The sequence below is a fragment of the Penicillium digitatum genome, chromosome 1 (assembly GCF_016767815.1).
Source record: "Penicillium digitatum chromosome 1, complete sequence".
Lineage (NCBI taxonomy): Eukaryota > Fungi > Ascomycota > Eurotiomycetes > Eurotiales > Aspergillaceae > Penicillium > Penicillium digitatum.
Genome location: NC_089384.1, coordinates 7,455,235 through 7,475,265, shown reverse-complemented (window position 1 = coordinate 7,475,265; position 20,031 = coordinate 7,455,235). Strand labels below are relative to the sequence as shown.

The 20,031-nt window shown below is 49.1% G+C and overlaps 9 protein-coding genes across 9 annotated transcripts; 4 read left to right on the top strand and 5 right to left on the bottom strand.

Moving 5' to 3' along the window:
- Nucleotides 1-751: 751 nt before the first annotated feature.
- Pdw03_4926 (Oxoglutarate/iron-dependent dioxygenase) lies at nucleotides 752-2,227 on the bottom strand (the record flags this gene model as incomplete). Its single annotated transcript, XM_014680594.1, has 1 exon — nucleotides 752-2,227. One exon carries the CDS (start codon nucleotides 2,225-2,227, stop codon nucleotides 752-754), a length of 1,476 nt encoding a protein of 491 aa, XP_014536080.1.
- Nucleotides 2,228-3,106: 879 nt separating this feature from the next.
- Nucleotides 3,107-3,991, bottom strand: Pdw03_4925 (CUE domain-containing protein; the record flags this gene model as incomplete). The annotated part of the gene is made up of 1 exon (XM_014680595.2): nucleotides 3,107-3,991. The coding sequence occupies one exon, from the start codon at nucleotides 3,989-3,991 to the stop codon at nucleotides 3,107-3,109; it is 885 nt and encodes a 294-aa protein (XP_014536081.2).
- Nucleotides 3,992-4,799: 808 nt separating this feature from the next.
- On the top strand, nucleotides 4,800-5,945 carry Pdw03_4924 (Peroxin 7; the record flags this gene model as incomplete). Its single annotated transcript, XM_014680596.1, has 2 exons — nucleotides 4,800-4,963; nucleotides 5,054-5,945. 2 exons carry the CDS (start codon nucleotides 4,800-4,802, stop codon nucleotides 5,943-5,945), a joined length of 1,056 nt encoding a protein of 351 aa, XP_014536082.1.
- A 526-nt stretch (nucleotides 5,946-6,471) lies between these two features.
- On the bottom strand, nucleotides 6,472-7,298 carry Pdw03_4923 (DUF1014 domain protein; the record flags this gene model as incomplete). Its single annotated transcript, XM_014680597.1, has 3 exons — nucleotides 6,472-6,985; nucleotides 7,052-7,152; nucleotides 7,242-7,298. The coding sequence occupies 3 exons, from the start codon at nucleotides 7,296-7,298 to the stop codon at nucleotides 6,472-6,474; spliced, it is 672 nt and encodes a 223-aa protein (XP_014536083.1).
- Nucleotides 7,299-7,702: 404 nt separating this feature from the next.
- On the top strand, nucleotides 7,703-8,899 carry Pdw03_4922 (GPI anchor transamidase, putative; the record flags this gene model as incomplete). The annotated part of the gene is made up of 1 exon (XM_014680598.1): nucleotides 7,703-8,899. One exon carries the CDS (start codon nucleotides 7,703-7,705, stop codon nucleotides 8,897-8,899), a length of 1,197 nt encoding a protein of 398 aa, XP_014536084.1.
- Nucleotides 8,900-10,570: 1,671 nt separating this feature from the next.
- Pdw03_4921 (CDC45-like protein) lies at nucleotides 10,571-13,176 on the top strand (the record flags this gene model as incomplete). Its single annotated transcript, XM_014680599.2, has 2 exons — nucleotides 10,571-11,329; nucleotides 11,380-13,176. The coding sequence occupies 2 exons, from the start codon at nucleotides 10,571-10,573 to the stop codon at nucleotides 13,174-13,176; spliced, it is 2,556 nt and encodes an 851-aa protein (XP_014536085.2).
- Nucleotides 13,177-13,590: 414 nt separating this feature from the next.
- Nucleotides 13,591-15,167, top strand: Pdw03_4920 (3-hydroxyacid dehydrogenase/reductase; the record flags this gene model as incomplete). Its single annotated transcript, XM_014680600.1, has 3 exons — nucleotides 13,591-14,368; nucleotides 14,429-14,892; nucleotides 14,961-15,167. The coding sequence occupies 3 exons, from the start codon at nucleotides 13,591-13,593 to the stop codon at nucleotides 15,165-15,167; spliced, it is 1,449 nt and encodes a 482-aa protein (XP_014536086.1).
- A 431-nt stretch (nucleotides 15,168-15,598) lies between these two features.
- On the bottom strand, nucleotides 15,599-17,215 carry Pdw03_4919 (Transcription factor jumonji/aspartyl beta-hydroxylase; the record flags this gene model as incomplete). The annotated part of the gene is made up of 1 exon (XM_014680601.1): nucleotides 15,599-17,215. The coding sequence occupies one exon, from the start codon at nucleotides 17,213-17,215 to the stop codon at nucleotides 15,599-15,601; it is 1,617 nt and encodes a 538-aa protein (XP_014536087.1).
- A 386-nt stretch (nucleotides 17,216-17,601) lies between these two features.
- Nucleotides 17,602-19,347, bottom strand: Pdw03_4918 (GTP-binding protein Obg; the record flags this gene model as incomplete). The annotated part of the gene is made up of 1 exon (XM_014680602.1): nucleotides 17,602-19,347. One exon carries the CDS (start codon nucleotides 19,345-19,347, stop codon nucleotides 17,602-17,604), a length of 1,746 nt encoding a protein of 581 aa, XP_014536088.1.
- Between the last annotated feature and the right edge of the window lie 684 nt (nucleotides 19,348-20,031).

Below are 20,031 nucleotides of genomic sequence, written 5' to 3'. Positions count from 1 at the left end.
CTATCAAAGTATTCCGTGACTGCATATATTGCATATATTGCATCTAACTATGTTGTATGGCTACCTACATATCAATTTCCCACCTATACGATCTCTTGCCGCAATAGAAGCCCCATGTTTAGCTTCGACTAAGTCTTTTCCTTTTTGGGCTGTTTGCTCGGTTTGTCTTGAGCATGTTGACAGAAATTTAACTCTATGAAATGTATTGGTTGAAATGATAGGTATCAAATTCTCCAACTAATTAAGAATGATAAAAAAAATTCCTATTTATGCAATCTATATGGGATCTAGATTACTAATCTTCGTACTTTTGTTATGGGATAGCCGAGTCCACCGAGGTCATATATGGTTTCTACCATGTATTGCACCTGGTATTCTGACACACCCCCTAGTTTTTGAAGCTATTCGGAGCTTTAAGAACTGCCTGTTTTCTTGGTTGATACGTTCGCTTATTTCTCTTATGCCGAGTAGCTCTCGAAATATATGCTGCTTTTGTTTTGGTAGCGCCTTGATGAGCCTATCTGCCGGTATAGCCGCTGTTAGCACCTAGTTAAGTAACAAGCCAACCATTTGGCGTAGGTTTAACTCGGAATTCAGGCGTTTCAATCTCTTTATATCACTCCGCTATAGAAAGACTACCCTTTTGCAAAAACCACGGTATTTTAACCTATCCCTGGTCTATTTGATTGACTGTATGGTTTCCAACACGTCATACTTTGTGTACATGTTCTAGCTGAGGTCAAAAGCGGGATCATTCCAGGTCCCCACCATGCATGAGTCTGATAATCTGTTGCGATGCCGAGAAATTCCTCAGAGTAGGGGCCTCGTCCCGGATCGCTTTCTTTCCCCACAGCGGATCCCCATCATCATCAAACTCGGCCCACTGGAAAAAAGAACACCCCTCCTTGCCTGGTGCAAAACCAGCGTAACACATCCACATGTATCTCCCTCGCGTCTCATGCTTGCGTTGCGCACACCGGAGAATCGTATGTTCACCACACTTGCAACGTGGAGTGTAGCGTGGATGTAGAGTCTCACGATACCAGCGATATGTGATATTGATACGCCTGCTCCCGGAGATCGGATGTGGGGAGATCGTTTGAGCTGGGGCAATTGAGTGCTTCCACTCCTCTTGCATCTCTGCGTGCATAATTAGGAGGGAATTGTGTGGAAGATGAATTGAGATTTGGCCCTGGGCGTCAGCGCGTGCAGCTGACGCAGTCTGAGCCCGTGGGGAATGTGAAATTGGGCTAGTCTTATTGTTATCATGACCTTCTTCCGCGGTATTATCGTCGTCTCGAGGGACCGTCCGACGGACTCGAAATTCACGTGCTACGCCTAAGCTCAAGCTTCCTATCACTGGACGGGGTCCGAGATAGGTGAGATGGTCGGAGTGATATCCTACGCTTTGGGCTGGCCCGTCATAGCAGTTGACAAACGCTGCGTTTGGCTGCCACTCTTTCGATGATTGGTATTGTAACTTCTTCCCGTCTGGATAAACCTGCCGAATTCGTTTGTTGATCTCATCGTTGACAGTTTTCTGTACTTGGTGTGAAACTGACCGTAGCTGCGGTGTTGCCTGGCGCACATTTGACCGATATGTGCCACCATAAGTGTATTCTGAGGTCTGTTGCAGGTGCTCTTCGGGTGTGGAGATGTACGTAGCGTGTGTATGGGGACTCTGGACGGTGCGGTTGAAGAGCTGGAAGTCATACCGAGAAAAGTGTTTCGACTCGTCAAGCAACTCAAGCAGAAGTGCGTTTGCTTCTTGAGCTGGCAAGAAGTTGTGGATGATGGTGCAAGGTGTGTATGTGGCAATATCCTCAGGCGAGTAAAGGTACAAAGTTTTGCCCTTTTGTGGGAGTGGAAGCTTTTTCTTGCTCGCATGTTCATGCAACGGTTTCATGGTCCCATCTTCAGCTGTTGTAAAAACATGCGAAGAGAGAGATGTCTGGACACCGAATGTTGAGGTAAGAGCAGTTCGCTTTTTGCTGACGGATCTACCACCTGTGATCCATTTTGCAGAGAGGAGTCCAATGACATTCTCCACGGATCCTTCGCAGGATACGAGCATATCCAATAGCTCATCCTGGTTGATAGTCGGAAATAGAGATAGCAGTATTGCTAGCTTGGTATCAGTTGTATCTTCGCAGGAATCTGATGACTCGTATTTGACCTCGCTCAAATCCGAGAGCCGTGAACGCTTCTTAGATGAGAAAGCATCCATGGTTCAAGTCTTCAATAGTTTGAGGCTCGGAAAAGTGATAAATGGGCCTTGGGATACTCAAGGTGATTGATAATCAATAGAATGCCTATCGGCACATGATTGCAGTGGAAGGAACCAATCAGGTTGCGGCATCAAATATGTAAGCCCATAGAATGAGATCACTACATCATCACCTCCACAGCCCCGAGTGCTCAACGACGAGAGATTTTCTTTTAGAAAGTCAAATTTTTTTTATATAGAGATTTCAGGTCTTCATTGCGGCGACCGAAACTAAAAAAATTTGTGGTGATAGTCATGGATGGGGCGGACATGCGAACTATATCAGTGGCTTGAGCGAGAAGAAAATGACATTGTACGATGCAACCAGAATCAATTGCTTCATAAAGCCTACCAGATACTGGGATTGGACTATTAACCCGTGAAGATGACCAGGGCATGCATAGCGGCAACCTTGCGTGTAACGGTGGCTGGATCGTAGTAGATTTGAAGATCGAAGGAGAAAGAGATGGAGAATGACAAACTCCACCGCTTCCTTAGGAGGGCATATTCTCATGGTGTTTTTCAAGACGGCTCTTCTAATTAGATGGGGTGGTGGGCACGTCTTCGTAGTGCTGGTGACTAAGAACCTTTGAAGCCAAGATGAGCTATTTAAACAGGTCATTGCTCTTTTCTTCTCATAACAAATAGTTCATGGAACCAGGAGATTCAAAAGTCATCGAAGGGGATATTGCACATGTAAGAATGACATTCTAACATCTACCTGACCCCAATGGAGGCCGCATAGAAGGCCAACTATTCTGATAAATGTAAAAATATTGAAAATATTGAAAATATTCGAGAAATAATGCAAAGGTCCAGGCCAATGCACTTCAATCTAAACTAAAGACTCCATTTGCTCTCTCCCAAGTATACCTGTCCCTCCCGATGGTAGTCAACCAAGCATTTCATTTGCCGAAGCCCATCAAAGACCTCCACCAATGCATCGAGTGCTACCATCGTCCACCCACAATAACTCTCACGGTGGTCTCTGACAGACTCAGATGCATGTTCCATGTTAAAGTTCGCAAGCGGCTGATCACCAATCCTCGAATCCGGGGAATTCTCCTCAACAACCTTCACCCAGCATCCACCCATATCTGCATCATTCTCAACCATTGAGGAAAGATCTAAAACGCCCTTCAAGTGCGATAACGCTTCGTCATCTAGCATCAAGCAGATGCGCAGTCTGCTCGGGAGCTCTATTTCAGGTATCCCGAGCGACACCTTGAAATCATGAAAGACCTGTCGGACTGTTTCTTCATCCACATTCGCGTACAGATCAAGTGAGTTGAAAATTTTGGAAGAATATGTGTTGGTGAGAAATTTGATTTCCTCGTCGGAGCCTGGCAATGTCCGGCGCAACGACCGGTGCACGGAGTTGTTGAGACAGCGCAGGAATACGGGAAGGAGTCGTTTGGTTTCGGGGGCATACGACGTGCGGTAAACGATCGGGCCCCATGATAGGGTGATAAAATCGCGCTCTGGACCTGGAGGAAGGGATCTCAGGCCTGGAGCTGCTCCAAGTCTGTAGACTTCTTCTTGGAGGAACACTCTGGCCGGGGATGTATAGTGCCTTGGTACTGCCACTGTGTCATCGCCTCCCAGTTTGGGTGCAATTTCAATATTGTATTGCTTTGAGCTAATCATAGCGGTTGAACTGTATGTTAAGAAGAGTGTGTATTCAATCCGAACTGAATCGAGCAGATTGTTGAAGAGGCCAATCATGGCGTCATTCCCATACTTTGAAGAGTCTGAGGCGAATATGCCGAGGTGGCTCAGATCGTACCCGTTCAAGATGATTGGCTTGAGTCAATTCTATCAAATTGAAGATTGAGAATCTAGAATGGTTCCTTCTTACTGTTGCAATCAGGGCTGGGTGCAGCTGGAGATGGAGTCCGCGAACGTCAACGATCATGAACATCAGAGGTTTTCCATAGAATAGCCTCTTTGCAGCTTTTTTTTTTTGCCGCTCCACATATGTTTTTAAAAAACACTCAAAAAGACTAGCTTATAAGACACGCAAAAAAGGCATTACAAGGCCGCAAACGCGGCTGGACCATTCTTGTTGGATTAAACACAACAAGATTCACTTCAGTCATTGACCTGTTTGAGTTGAAACCAAGGACCGCGAGAAATAGATCTATAGATAAACGTTAGTATGAACAAAAGATGAAAGATGTGTTGATGAACATAGTGGCTTGATCACTGAAGACATCAGAAAAGCTTGATATAAAGGCCCTATGAAGAGCAAACTATAAGATATCAATTAAATCAACAGATGGCGCAACATTCGACGTACATTTAAGAAAATTCCAGTGTGAATGTGAAAGTAAGGAAAAAGGCCGTGCCTGAAAGCCAAGGACCTCGGCCCAGTTGATCCCCGCAATCCAGAGATCATACGCCGAATCCAAACTTGACACCTTCATGACCGTTGAAATTTATTGTTTTGCTGCCCTACCTAGCTTAAAGATTCTCCCTTTTCTCTCCATCACTTTCCTACCCTTCCCTTGAGCTACCGGCGCTATTGCTCATCATGCTCCATTACCGCACACAAGGATTTAATGGTTGCGCTGTCAAATACTCCCCATTCTTTGACAATCGGCTAGCTGTTGCAAGTTCTTCAAATTTTGGCCTAGTTGGAAATGGCCGCCTACATGTCCTAGAGTTGACTGCGAATGGAATCCAGCCGCTAAAATGGTAGGTAGGATACTTGCAGACCCCGGAGTGCGCAACATAGCCGCAAATTGGAACAGAATTCTGACCATTCGGCGCTATCACAACCTCCAGGTTTACGACACAAGACTCACTATATGATCTCGCATGGTCCGAACTCCACGAGAACCAAGTCCTCGCCGCATCAGGCGACGGCAGCATCAAGCTATTCGACTGCGCAGCGAACGACTTCCCAATCTCAAACTGGAAAGAACATGCGCGTGAAGTATTCAGCGTAAGCTGGAACCCCGTCACAAAAGACCGCTTCTGCTCAAGTAGCTGGGACGGCACAGTCCGCATCTGGTCGCCACATCGCCTACAGTCTCTCCTCACTCTCCCAACCCACAGCTGCACCTACTCCGCATCATTCTGTCCGCATAGCCCAGACATCATCTCGTGTGTGACATCAGACTCATACGTGCGCGTTTTCGATCTTCGCACCCCGGCCTCCGCTTCCAACCACCTCGTCACCCAGATCCCCATTCACGCCGGTTCCCCCGCGCCTGCAATCCCCGGCCATCCAGGCGGCCCTTCCCCGCCAGCTGAGGCCCTCACCCATGACTGGAACAAATACCGTCCCACTGTTCTCGCTACGGCGGGTGTTGACCGTGCTATCCGGACATTTGATATCCGTGCCCCACAACAAGGGCCGCTAGCCACTATGCTCGGACATGAATATGCTGTGCGGAAATTGGCTTGGTCACCACATCTCTCTAATGTTCTCTTGAGTGCTAGCTACGATATGACCTGTCGAGTGTGGAGTGATAGGTCAGACACGGGCCCAGGCGGGGACATGGACATGATGCGCGCTGGCCCAGTGGTTGGCGCGGAACTAGGGCGCATGGGTAGACATACCGAGTTTGTGACGGGTGTAGACTGGTGTCTGTTTGGAAGTGAGGGCTGGTGTGCTAGTGTTGGCTGGGATGAGAATCTTTATGTGTGGGATGTGCGAGCTACGATGTCATAGCATGTGTGAATATCAACCCATGATATATCGCTCTGGCAGGGGGCCCAGAAGCGGACGTTCTTTTCCAGGCACAACGAAACTTTTTATATGTAAGAGTACACTGGACATTGGTTCAAGATATGGGGTTGCCAGGCAGCTTGCTGTTGGAAGCGACAGCGTGATTCGAGGGAGATAGGAATCGATTAATTTCAGAAATTTACATACCGGGAAACACAATGCATGGCACGGTGTAAAAACAATTGTGAACAAATGTGTTACGGTTTCTACTCCCCGAGCTAAATGCCTAAAGCCTTTGGTTTAACTCGGCAGCGACTTGATGACTCGAAAACGGATGGTATTCCCAACCCGCGTCAAAACGACTCTGAATCAAGAGAAGACGCTCATAATCTTGAGAAAATCATCTATATAGGGTATTTGAGATCATGAAAACTTAGGATTCACGGTCAGTGCGATAGTATCGGCACATCGCCCAAAGCTTCCCAATAATCCATGCACCTGAATGCTTGTAATCCAGCGACGGGCCAATCTATTTGCCGCCCAGTCTGCTCTCGACCTTCTTGCGCTCGTTCTCCCGAAGCGCAGCAACCTCTTCCTTGGTAGCATTGACAGCCGCGTGCACCTGGTTGAATGGGTTCTCCTCGCTCTTCTCGAATTCCTTCCGGCAGAGATCCATACGCTGGTTCCGGCGCAGACCGGGGTTTTCCTGTTCGATCTCTGGCAAGCGTCTCTCCTCAAATGCGGCATATGCGGCCTTGAATCGGCGCTCTGGGTGTCGGTCGATTTTGGATGTGTCCTTCGAGGCCAGAGACAGGGCATCTAGGGCGTTGTCGATACCAGTGGCACTGAGAGTAGACTCCTTCTTGCTGCTTGCAGGAGCATCATCCAATTGTGAGAGATCGAGGCCGCGAGTCTTCTTTTGTGCGGTCTTGGCGTTTGCGCCTTTGGCTTTGGCTGGTTGAGAGGCTTCTTCCTCGGCGAGTAAGGCATCACGCTCGGCCTTCTTGCGGGCGGCCTCGGCTTTCTTGGATTCGGATTCTTCCCTGTAGATTGAAGGTGATTAGGTCGGTACTCGAGGACAAGTTCTCTAGAAAAATAAGTTCACACACTTCTTAGCATTGCTCTTGGATCCCTTCGACCATTGCTTCTCCTCCTCTGCAGCCTTCTTTTGGTCCTCTGCTGCCTTTTTTGATGCTGCGGCGTCCGCTTTCTGTACGGCACTGTCAGCCTTTGTCCAATGACCTTATGCTCGAGGGATGTGGCAATAATAGCGGGGGCGGGGTTTAAAAAAAAACCTACACGAGCGTTTCCAGCGGCCTTCTTGCTGTTCTCACCGGCTGCTTTTTTGCCTGCCATGGTGAAATATGATGTCCAAACTGAACGCTTGACAGAGCCTGACAAATGGATGCGAAAAGAAAAAGGTGGAATCGAGTTTCTACTACGGAGTACATGATCTGATCTGCGGGACCAATATGCCGACTCCGATGAAGGCGGTGACGCCATCCACAGCCCGTGCGTCAGTCATGCCTTAGTGATTTGGCACCTGGGTTCCCCGACATTTGTAATCTCCTATCTCACCTGGGCAGCTCCTTGAAGCGGTTTGTCTATCTACTTCCGGCCAATTGTGCTATGGCCTTGATATCGCTCTTTCAATATCTCCAGTCTTTAATTTGAATTATCCTTTGTCGCTGCTGATTTCACATTTACTGGCTGGTGATACAAGCAGTGTCCTCCCTACTATGACCTGATCGCCCGTCACAATGGCTTTGCTCTTCCGCTTTCTAAAAGCACTCGCTCTACTGCTCCTTGCCAGCGCGGTTTCCGCTGAACACACTTCTAACTGGGCAGTACTTGTATCTACCTCTCGCTTCTGGTTCAACTACCGCCACCTCGCCAATGTCCTCTCACTCTACCGAACTGTTAAACGGCTCGGCATTCCTGATTCACAGATTATCCTCATGCTTCCCGATGACATGGCATGCAACCCTCGAAATGCTTTCCCCGGCACTGTTTACAGTAATGCAGACCGCGCCGTCGATCTATACGGTGACAATATCGAAGTGGACTACAGGGGATACGAAGTGACCGTGGAGAACTTCATTCGACTCTTAACCGACCGCCTTGACGAAGACGTGCCGCGCAGCAAGCGCCTGGGATCTGATGCCGGTAGCAATGTATTAGTATACATGACCGGACATGGAGGCGACCAATTCCTAAAGTTCCAGGATGCCGAAGAGATCGGCGCGTGGGATCTTGCAGACGCGTTTGGACAGATGTGGGAGAAGAAACGCTACCATGAGTTGCTGTTCATGATCGACACTTGCCAGGCCAATACGATGTACACTCATTTCTACTCGCCCAACATCGTGGCGACAGGCTCTAGCGAGATCGACCAATCTTCCTATTCCCACCATGCGGACAATGACGTCGGCGTCGCTGTCATTGACCGCTGGACGTACTATGTTCTTGATTTCCTCGAGACACAAGTGACAAGTGTCACCTCTAAACTTAATCTTGGAGACCTGTTCGACTCCTATGATGAGTCGAAGATTCACTCTCAGCCGGGTGTCCGGTGGGATTTGTTCCCTGGAGGCGAGCAAGAAGGCCGCCTACGGACAGTGGTTGACTTCTTCGGCAATGTCCAGAACGTGGAAGTTGAGAATGCCAACGCCACTGAGTCTGGCTCTCTGAAGGAAGATTTAGCGGAGATTGCGCGACTTGTCGAGAAGTGGCAAAAACGTGATGAGGAATATTCAGCCATGCTAGGTGATTCCGCTGGAAATGTCACTGAAGGCCTGCATCCATCATCTCTGCATCTGAAGCTGAAGAACACCGTTGGGCCGACAAAAATGGCGGAAGAAAGCAGCTGGGGCAAGCGGCTAGTTGGCATTTCTGTCGTTGGTGCATGCACCGCTATCTGGGTGGCTGGGTCGATTTTGGGCCGCTCTTCTGTTTAATATTATGTAACAAAGGGCCGAGTCTTTTTTGTACTGGCTGAAATCTTGAGTTTTTCCCCGGATTAATGGATGCATGGCCATAATGTCTTTGCTGGAATCGTTTTGGGGAATTAAAGCATGTTCATGGCGAAAGGCGTTAGCTCTGTGATTCTTGAATTTTAAAAATTTCCTCTGATCTATCACTTCAAGAAAAACCACTGTGTTTTCACTATGTGTAAATAAAGTAATCATCTTGCCGAAGATGCAAACTGGGAGTGGAAATCTCGTCTCCATATGTTCACTTAGGGTAGTGAGGCTGTTTGGCTGCATGTCAGCATATATCCCTCCATGTACTGAATTCAAAGGTTGTTGAGCATAGTGCGAAAACAGAAATACATGGAAGGAATTTGTTCAGATAGATATTACACGGCTTGATTCTTGGCTACTTGTTCATAGATGTAGTCCTCTCTGACTTGGAGATGACCAGCTGCTTTATTCCCATGAGATTTCAACCGGCATCTCTCACTTCCAAAGCCCAAATGGATAAGTAACTTAAGACACCAGAGAACATACTTGTATGACGATTTATTTCACAGCAACCTAGCTTTAATCTCCTGGCATCATTCATCTAATTTTCATTTTGGTCCTATTCTGACAACCTGCACACCTTTCAATCATGGCCATCATATTTTTGCCAGAAACACTGTTCAGTGGCTATTCAAAAGTCTCTAGAGAAGGGCGATGATCGTTTGCGAAGAAAAAAAAGGGCCAATGTGCTTTCTCTACATCGTCAAGATGAGACCACGACGATCGGCCAACAAGCCGCTGTAGTGCAGTGGCAATATGCAAGGGCCTGATTCGACAACTCAAAGATACATGCTGGTATTGCGGACTTTAGAGAAATCTAGGGAGGTTATATGTAAGAACAGTCCAATGTGTGTGTGTGGATGTTCTTTTGGATGTTCTTTGAAGATGTAGGCATGAAAAGTGGGTAAAGACGGCGAAGAGTATACACTGTCCAGAGGGCTTTCCCTAGGGAACAGATCAAGTTAACATCCTGAACTGGCAGCATATCTCATGGTTTGGGAGTCCCATCCCTCACATGCCCGAAGTCCGTGATACAATTTCATCTGTAACCATTCACAAGCTTCGGGTGTGATTCTGGAAGCCAGCTCGGGACCTAAGCTTGCTCAGCATATCAAGGATAGTTCCAAATGGCCTCTGCCAGCTGATACTGTGAAAGAACTCAACTTGCTTTGCAAGAGACTGCGTGGTCGGTAGAAAAAATGAATCCAGACAACGGATTTGCGCGTGGTGAGACTCAATTTTAGAATATAGATGAAAAATTTCGCGTAAAGTACCGAATTTGCACTGGACAATAAAAAGAATCAATCCATACTTCAGATAATCTATACACAGAGTTAATTCAAGGAGTAAATGAGTAACACATTCAAATTGCAAGATGCTCCATGTTAAATGAAGGGGAGCAAATGTCGTCGAGGTGATGAAGAGGTATGGAATCCCGGCACGTGCCCCCGACGCGTCGCGCTTGTTCACTTCCCCGGCGCTATGGGAGACTCTTTGCTGCAAGGGCTTCACACCAAATAACCACCTCACATTTCTGCGTTTATTCTTAAGAGTTCTCTATCTTCATGAGCTGTCGCATGAGCATATTAAAATCCCAAGCTGGCCATGTATCTCCCTCGGCAGCTCATCTCACACCTCTACCTACAACTCCTCCGATCTCACCACCCACTTTCTCCACCCGTCTTGATCCTCGTGGCATTAGAGCCAGACGCACTATGTGCCTGTCGGATTCTCACAGCTTTGTTAAAACGCGACTACATTCCTCATAAAATCCAACCAGTTGCAGGATATGGCGACCTGTCGCGTGCGGGGGAAGAGCTAGTCCGCCCAATGCAGACTACCAATGGCGGCAGCGGAGGAGTTGTCGTCTGTCTCGGTGTAGGTGGTCTGGTTGATTTGGGTGAGATATTGGCGTTAAGCAATCCCGAGGACGAGACCGAAGATATGGGAGGCGTGGAGATCTGGGTATTTGACGCGCGACGGCCGTGGAACCTGGGGAACGTCTTTGGTGGACTAGCAGGAATGGGCCAGCCCATGGCTGAGATTGATGCCAATGCGCAACGGCGAGGACGCGGTGTTGATAAAGGCTGCATTACTTCCGCTTATACGTCGAAGAATGGCGGGATCATCGTGTATGACGACGGGGATATCGAGGAAGAGCTTCGCAACGAACGAGAGGCATACTACGCGTTGCTGGAAATGCCAGAGGTAGACGATGAGGAGGAGGAGGAGGATGCGAGCGACGACGGATCTGAAGACGAAATACAAACAGAGTCGAAAAAGCGCAAATCCTGGTCAGGTCGCGAAGACGATGAGGATTCAGAAGGCGATGAGCCGCCACACCAACGGAGGAGAAGCAATTCAGTAGGTCTCGACATTTCTATAGCCTGACAATAGACTGACGCGTAAGATAGGGCTCCTCCATTGCCTCGACTCCGACTCGCCGCAAAAAGACCGAAATCAATTCTTCGAACTCATCGCGATCTGTGACACCGGCAACTGACTCGCCATCCCCAGCCGAGGCAAAGCAACCCTCAGCGCGGTCATTAAAGAAACGTTTAATTAATCTCAAGCGAAGACACGACTCTGTTCTACAATCATATTATTCGTCTGGAACTTCATACTCCGAACCAATTTCATCACTCATGTACTCTCTGGCGTCTGAGCTTGGACGAGATGACAACGACCTGTTGTGGCTTGCTATTGTCGGTGTCTCCAGTCTAGAACTCAGTGGTCGAACAATGACCGGGGTGGGTATTTCGAACACATCAGAATCAGGAGGTTCAGCAGGCTGGGGTGGCCAACGTGGTGAACACATCCGTCAAATACTTCGCGATGAAGTACATCGTTTGAACCCGCCTGATCCTCTAGAATCATACCGTGACATTCGAGGAGAAATAAACGGCGTCATTCCAACAACCGCTAGATCACCCACCGATACTTCGATTCGTCTTTCTCCTGAACCGCGATTCCTTCTTGTCCGGCACTGGTCACTATACGAGAGTATGCTCCACAGCCCCTATCTTGCACCGAGATTACATGTCTGGACTGAGAATGGCCGCAAACGACTGCACAAACTTCTGGCCAAGATGGGAATTAGTCTGACCCAGTGTCACCAATACTATACTCACATGGATATGGAGTTGAAGCGTGTACTACGATCACGGCTGCTCAAGTACGCCCCCATGTACGGCCTAGATGGACTCGTGCCACCAGAAGGATCTGGGAGTGCAAGTGCCCGTGAAGGCTGGGGATTTGTCCGTTGCTGGGGCTGGAAAGCATGCCTTTCTGCCACAGATGTAGGTGTTATCGTTGGTGCTATGCTGGAAGTTGGGCCACATGAGACTTTGGCTTCTTGGGATTCCAAACGTTTGCCACGAGTACGCGATGATACAGAGAACCGTGGAATCACAGGCGAATCGGACTTGGCTAGCCTGCTACCTCGGTTCTGGAGTGCATACGATGCCCTTTCAATAACGTCCGAATCGCCCACTATTCTCCTAGAGTCTCTGCCTCTGGCCCAGCATCTGCACCGTGCCATCCTTCGCACTGGCACCTCCTTGCTCTCTAAGCATCAAATCCGTCACCTTCGAGCATTCCGTATTGCCGTGGTCAAGGATGGACCCGACGTCAAGCTCTTCACAAATCCAGGGGCCTTGACGAAATTGGCCTTGTGGATCGCCGAGGCCATTCGAGTCCAAGAGAAAGAGCGGGGCGACTCAGTCAAGATCGGTCGCAAGAGAGCGGCAGGAACTCCTCTCGTCCTTGCTGGCCTCGATGAAGACCGCGATCTCTATGTAGTCGTCGGCACTGGAGGCGGTGGTGGCGTTGTTGACTTTGCTGCCATGTGCAAGCGCCAAGAGGAGCGCAAGAAGAAGAAAGAACTCAAGGAGACGAAACAGAAAGAGCGATCAGAACGCCGGTCTAAACGAGCAGCAGAGCGTGCCGAACGAGAAGAGGAGACTGACGCCGAAGACGAAGACTCGGAAGAGTCCGAGTCCTCATCAGAATCGGAGTCCGAGGATGAAGAAGATCCGCGTGGAAAGAAGCACCTTCTCCGCAACCGTTTTGGTATTGCCTTCCAGGAGGTAGTCCAGGAGACGAATGCTCGTGTGCGCATCGACAGCTTCGAGCATTGTGTTGTTGAGGTGCAGAAGGATGACCTTGGCGGCTTCCTTGAGGCATTGAGTTTCCGCAGTGTGGTGGGCTGAACCCCCTCTCTACGAACAATCACGCAGTCTACGACCTGTCATCTTTGTTTACTTTCTTTGATGCATGGGATGGGAAGGATATATGGGAGGGGATACTGGACTCTGAAACCGGCTACATGCATAATGACCGTTGCATGGCTTTTCTACGCTTGCAAGCATTCAAACGCCCTTCATCATTCCATCTGTCTCCAATGGCGTTTATGGAGTTTCTTGATCCTGTGAGGAAAACATGTCTGATTTCGATCTAGTCCATAGTTGCATCGAATCTATGCATTTTCGGCCTCGTCTCCGAGAACTCCCCGCACCTCCCCGCTTGTTGATCTCTAGCACTTCGCCTGCTTTAAATCCCACCTTAGAATCCTGAATCAATTAACCAACAAGAGAAGGAAAGGAGCAACAATCCAATTTTTCACCATGTCGCTGCCCGAGTACCCTATCCTCCCTCGTGAGAGTACTCTCGACAATCTTCCCGCAAAGTATCCCACCGACGCGCAAGAGCAAATCTCCCAAATCCTCATCACAGCCCCAATCAACCGGCTAGTGGTGCTAGACGATGACCCAACTGGTACACAGACCTGCCACGGCATCTCCGTTCTAACGGTCTGGGACATCCCAACACTAACAGCCGAATTCCAATCCACCAAGCCGGGCTTCTTCATCCTCACAAATTCGCGCGCCTTTCCACCAAAAGATACAGAAACACTTATCTACGAGATCTGCACAAACATCGCCCAAGTCGCCAAGACAACAAACCAAAAAGTCGACATCGTCCTCCGCGGTGATAGCACATTACGTGGCCACTTCCCCCTCGAAACGGATGTCGCGCAGTCGGTCTTTGGCCCTGCAGACGCAATTGTTCTCGCCCCGTTCTTCTTCCAGGGTGGGAGGCTCACCATCGACGATGTGCATTATGTAACTGAAGGCGACAGCCTGGTTCCAGCGGGCGCGACACAGTTCGCCAAGGATGCAACGTTCGGATACAAAAGTTCTAACCTGCGGGATTACGTGCTCGAAAAGGCGCCCGGTCGGTTCGACGCAGACCAGTTATGCTCTGTGACAATCGAGGAGATCCGCACCGGCGGGCCGCAAACCATCTGCGAGAAACTGCTTGCAGCACCGGTTGGCGGCGTGGTGATTGTCAATGCGGCTGCGGAGTCTGACATGCACGTCTTCGTAGCGGGGTTGCTACTTGGTATACCAGAGGCGCTATTCGTTGTTTGAACATGTAGATCAGATGGCTAACAACATCCAGCTGAATCTAAGGGCAAACACTTCCTGTACCGCACAGGTGCGGCCTTCGTCTCAACTCGACTCGGTATCCGTTCTAAAGCACTCATCACAGCCGCTGAACTTCACCTGCCCTCGCCGCGCCAGACAGGCGGGCTTATCATTGCCGGGTCGTATGTTGCCAAAACCACAGCGCAGCTGAAAGTGTTAATAGATCGGCGCGGCGCATCGGGGAAGTTGACAATTATTGAATTGAAGGTCGAGGAACTCATTGCGTCGCCGGAGAGTGCGACGCAGGCGGTGCTGCGCGTTGCGCAGGAGACGGAATTGCATCTGCAGACTGGGATGGATACGCTCGTTATGACAAGCCGGGCGCTTGTCACTGGTGGCGACGAGTTGTCATCGCTGAAGATTGGGTCTGTAATTGCTGAGGCGTTGGTTGGTGTTTTGCGGCGGATTGAGGTGCAACCGCGGTTTATTATTGCTAAAGTAAGACAAACTTTTCTAGCCTTTTTGTGTTCCCTCGATGGATTTATTGTTGCTAATTTTCTGCATAGGGCGGGATCACATCTTCGGATGCTGCAACCAAGGGCTTGAATATAAACCGTGCTACCATCGTTGGTCAGGCTGCACCTGGCGTACCTCTTTGGCGGTGTGACGAGGAGACTAGTCGCCATCGCAGTGTGCCTTTTGTTGTCTTCCCTGGAAATGTTGGTGGAGAGGAGGCGCTTTACGAGTTGGTGGAAGGGTGGAGTCCGATATAACGATTGGCCTCGTAGATGCGGATTCTTGGGGGCTTTGACATTTCTGGTTATACATCGAAATGTCCCTTCCACGGTTTGTATATTCACTACCTTCGCAGATATCTAAAAGACTCCCAAGAGACTTTCAAAGGGAACATCCAAAACACGTCGGTATGCTCTTACATGTTATGCACCTGATCTCACCTTCCAATCTCAGAATCAACTGATGGAATTTTTAATGTCTTACGCCGTTCAACACATAGGGGACAGAAACCACATGAGCGGCCAACCATTCTGGTGTGTACAATCATCGAGGTATTGTAGAATGACTATATTTCGATTGTGTCAGATTCGTTGTAGAATATCATCTGAGACACCATTTGCAAAATAGCAATAGATCCACCTTATTCTGAGACATCATACCATCGCGAATCTTTCACAGAGCTATTCTCTCACCCCCACCAGAAATTGACGCTGATCCCAGCCCTCAACCCACGGACGTAGTGCCACCACCCGATAGGAATATAAAGACACTCGCCTTCCTTGAGGACAGTCTCCACATAATCGGCATCCATGAACCCAGGCCACATCTCTTCCCATTGCTCATACTCAGCAGGGGAAGTCTCTATAGCTGCCAGGTCCACCTTGGAAGTGTTGGACATGTCAACCAGTCTGCGAATCGTTGGCAGAGCCCCGGACACAGGATCTGGATCTGCTGTCTCGTCAATAGACGTGACCCATTCTTGTTCACGTGGGTGTATTTGAGAGTCAGGCGTATGTGGCGAGTACAGCCGGACGTACTTGGTGCCCACGACCTGCGCAAGGATGTTGTGGTGGGGGTCGTGGTGGAGAGGGGAGATCGTCCACGCCGGTCCGATCCAGGTGTTGATAATGGGATCACTGGGGATTCCCGTAAGTGAGTCTGCATCTGAATTGTGCTCAGCTATGTTTTTTTCATGGGGTACTGTGCCCGCCTGGTGCCCATGCGATGTTTCAGAGACCTGTACTTGAACTTTCGCCTCGCGCTCTCGCTTTTTCTTCTCATATACTGGGGTTCCAGGATCTGGGCCCGGTGGAGTAATGTAGCAGTAGTCTGGAACACTGATATCGTTACGCAAGGCGGGTATTTGAGTAAGGAGATCGTGTTGTGCCATGTATGCTGTCTCTCCATCAAGGTTGGTGACCAGGGACTGGTTCTCTGTCGCCTCAGTCGGGACTCGTTTCCCTTGCCATATGTACTTATCCACAAAATCTTTGAACGGGATGATCTTCTGTCCCCAGTCCTCATCGGTATAAGACCTTCCCACCTCAATGGGAACCAATCTGCGACCCCCAAACGTGCGGTCCCACCAATAGTTCCGCGAAACCCATGGACGCGTCGAGATGGCTGGCCAGTGTTCCATTGCATCTGTTATCACTAACGGAGTGCGGATGTTTTGAACGTGGTGTTCGATGGAATCAAATGACGGTGCCGACAAACGCGGGATCGGATATTCCAGGTGGGGGTTGCGGATCGCATTAGGAGGGAAGAGAGGAGGCAAGAATTTTCTGCGCTTCGCAGTAGGATATTCCGGACTATCAACGTCGTCATATTCGAATTTTGGAGATTCTGTAGCTGCCTGTAGCGTGGACAACAAAGATTCGATCAGCTTCTCGCGGAGGGGGGCTCCAGACATGATCAAGACGTTATCAAGGATTGCCACGACGTCTGATAGCCATGGCGCGTCGGGGGAGAGCTTCGGCTCAGTTGCCTTCTTTATATCGTGGATGAGTTTTGAGACAACTAGGTGCTGAGTTTCAAATCTCGCTTTGGAGGTCAGGGCGCATTTCGTGATGATGATGATGCAGGCCTTGACAATGGACGCGTCCGTGTAGAGTCGATGCCAGCAGATATGCACATCCTTAAATGGAAAGGAGTGTAATTTAGAGTTTGCAAGCTCAAGTGCTTTCTCGGTGTCGTTGAAAAGAAGATCTTGGAGGTGAGGGTTGTCGCATTGGAGGATGGGGTCATCGAAGCTTGGCTCCGCGACAACGGACAGCGCGTCACTCAGGACCGATAAAAGAGCCATGACTGAGAAGAAGGTGACAGTGAAGACAAGAAAGAAATGAAAGAAGGGAGATAATGATAGACGCTACAACTATTTCCACAAAGTAATCCCAAAGGGCCCCCAAGGTATGGTGTTCTGATGAATTCTCCAACTGTGTCGAAAAAAAAGAAAATTCAAGATATCCCAGACCCTCTTTGTGGCAATCAAATACGGAAGAAAAATGTGCTCGAGTTTTTCTACGTCTTGTGGCATCTAGTACAGTAGAGCTAGGCTAACTAGTAATTTCAAACTAAAGCCAGACATGTGTAAGGGTTTTTATAGATGTGAGGGGAAAATTGAAGGTATATTGATGTTTATTACTTAGTATGCTTTTTTCACGATCAAGAGAGTTTTCCAATATACAGGCTTCATTCGAGAAGCTCCATCACCAATTTAGGAATTCGAGAGACACCTTCGCCTCTTTTGGCACTAACCGGAACAACACACACTTTCTCCTTCCAAGCCCTTTCATGGCCCGATGGGTGCCCAATCGAGCCATTCCGAACACCAGACAAGTACTCCTGTAGAGCTCGGAATTGGCCTTGTGTGTTTTCCAGGTCTGCCTTGGTTGCCACGACAAACCAAGGCTTCAGATGCAGAGGTGTCATCGCCAACGGAGGCAGCGAGCCGTCAGGGTTGGTATTCAAAACCGGGGCAGGCTCTCGGTCGAGTACCTGTCGCCGATGACTATCATGCGCATTTTCAGTGAATGGATTCCATTCAATGATGTCGTCTTCCTCTGCAGAGTCAGGATCTACATCGCGCATTCGCTCGTACTCTCCGAGTTCGCGCCACAGTTTCTGGAGTTCCTGTACAGGATCGCCGAAACTGAGATCCACAACAAAAGCAAGAATCCCAGCTCGGTCGATGTGTCGAAGGAATCCAAGACCAAGTCCTCGGTCGAGATGGGCTCCTTCCACCAGACCTGGAATGTCCGCGATGGTGAAGTGCGTACGGCGGACCTTCGACTCAACAAGAGGACGGCCCTTCATGTCGTCGGTGATGACAGTGCCAATACTGGGAGAAAGCGTCGTGAACTCCCAGTTTCCAATGCGGGTTCGACTGTTGGTCAATGAGCGGAGGAGCGTACTCTTGCCGGCGTTCGGTTTCCCAACTAATCCGACATCTGCAAGGAGCTTAAGCTCGAAATCGAGCTCTAACATCATTCCACCTTCACCCCGGCTTGCAAATTTTGGTCGTCCCATTACGCGTGTGGAGAAATGTGGATTTCCTAACCCGCCAATACCACCGGCAGCCAGGAGCATGGGTTTATCCATGGGTTTCGAAAGGTCCAGCCAAATCGGAGCTTTGGGTTCCATGGCTGCTATATTCTGTCGTCGTGGGTACGATTTCGGGAATTGCACCATAAGGAAATCAGACGGCTTTGCGGCGGGGTGTAACACCCAGCGGTCGTGCCTGATTGGGTTGAACTCCGCATCTTCTGTTTCTTCAAATCCTTCTTCGCCATCAGATTCAGGGTAATCAGGATCCCGCCAAACCTCTTTCTCCTCTTTGGCGAGATAGGCACTTTCTTCCGCCGCCTTGATGTGGGCCCACTCCACCTCGACCGGATCGTAACGGCTCACCTCTCGTACCACGGTGCCGACAGGTACCTGTATGAGGACGTCATCGCCTCTTTTTCCACCCTTGCTTTTACCCTGTCCATTTCGGCCCCTGCTAGCCCTGATAATGCCTCTGCGAGCTAGCTTGTGAAGACTGGTCAAGCCCTCGACGGTCTGGATGTAGATACCGCCTCCACTGCCACCGTCGCCGCCGTTCGGGGGTCCCTCTTCAACATATTTTTCGCGCAGGTAGGAAACACAGCCATGTCCACCAGATCCGGCATGTATTTTCACCCGGCATTTGTCTTGAAAAATGAACCGTGAATAATCCTCTGGAGAAGGGTCCAGATGCGACAGGTCTGGTGTTACCTCGTCAGAAAAGGCGTTTTTGCTGGGCTGAGGTGGTATTTCAGGGTCTGCATCGGTGCTCTGGAATCGACCCCGTGCGATATATGGATTTCGAAGGTCTTGTAGGAATAATCGGCTGCAACGGGCTCGTCCTGGAAGGAATGGTCGTACGGGAAGGGACAAATAGACTCGTGGATGCACCATAATGTGTGATTGGCAGCTATCTCTCGCTCATTCTGCAAATGCAGCGTTTTCAAATTTGGAAATAGTCCGGTCAAGATTGGATTTCCATAGGGCACAGGTATCCTGATTTTCAGTAAATTGTCGACAGGCTAAGTTATGACTTCAGCGGATTTCTCAAGAGCCCGATAAGATCACATGATGATACGCCATCTATAGTATCCCCACTGAGTGCGTAATATTTGCCCCAAAGTACGGAGTACATCCCCTCTGGCCGTCTCCATTTTTGTCTCTTCATTCCCCTAATTTGGTAGGTATCCCATTTTTACGTTTCCAGAAATGATCTGTGTAAGTGTAATGCAGCACCAACTTTAACATTCAGGACAAATGAGCTGACCAAGGTAATGCCAAGTGACAAACCCCCTGTTTCGGGGATTACTGATGCCTTGATGCTTGATGATTTCCTAGATGCCTGGGTTAAGACTGGCAGATTTAAGACACAATTCAAACCTGCCAACTGGCAGGCCTAATCGACCACGTTTACATGAACTGTAGATGCTCATTGGCTTCAACTATTTAGTGGAAATCTTATTTCAATGTGACATCCACTTCGAACCTTCCTTGATGAATCGAGCAAATGTAGCTTCCCTAATGGCTACAGCTTCCTCGAGTTGTAAATTCTCATGCCAAATGCAGTTTACCCTTCTC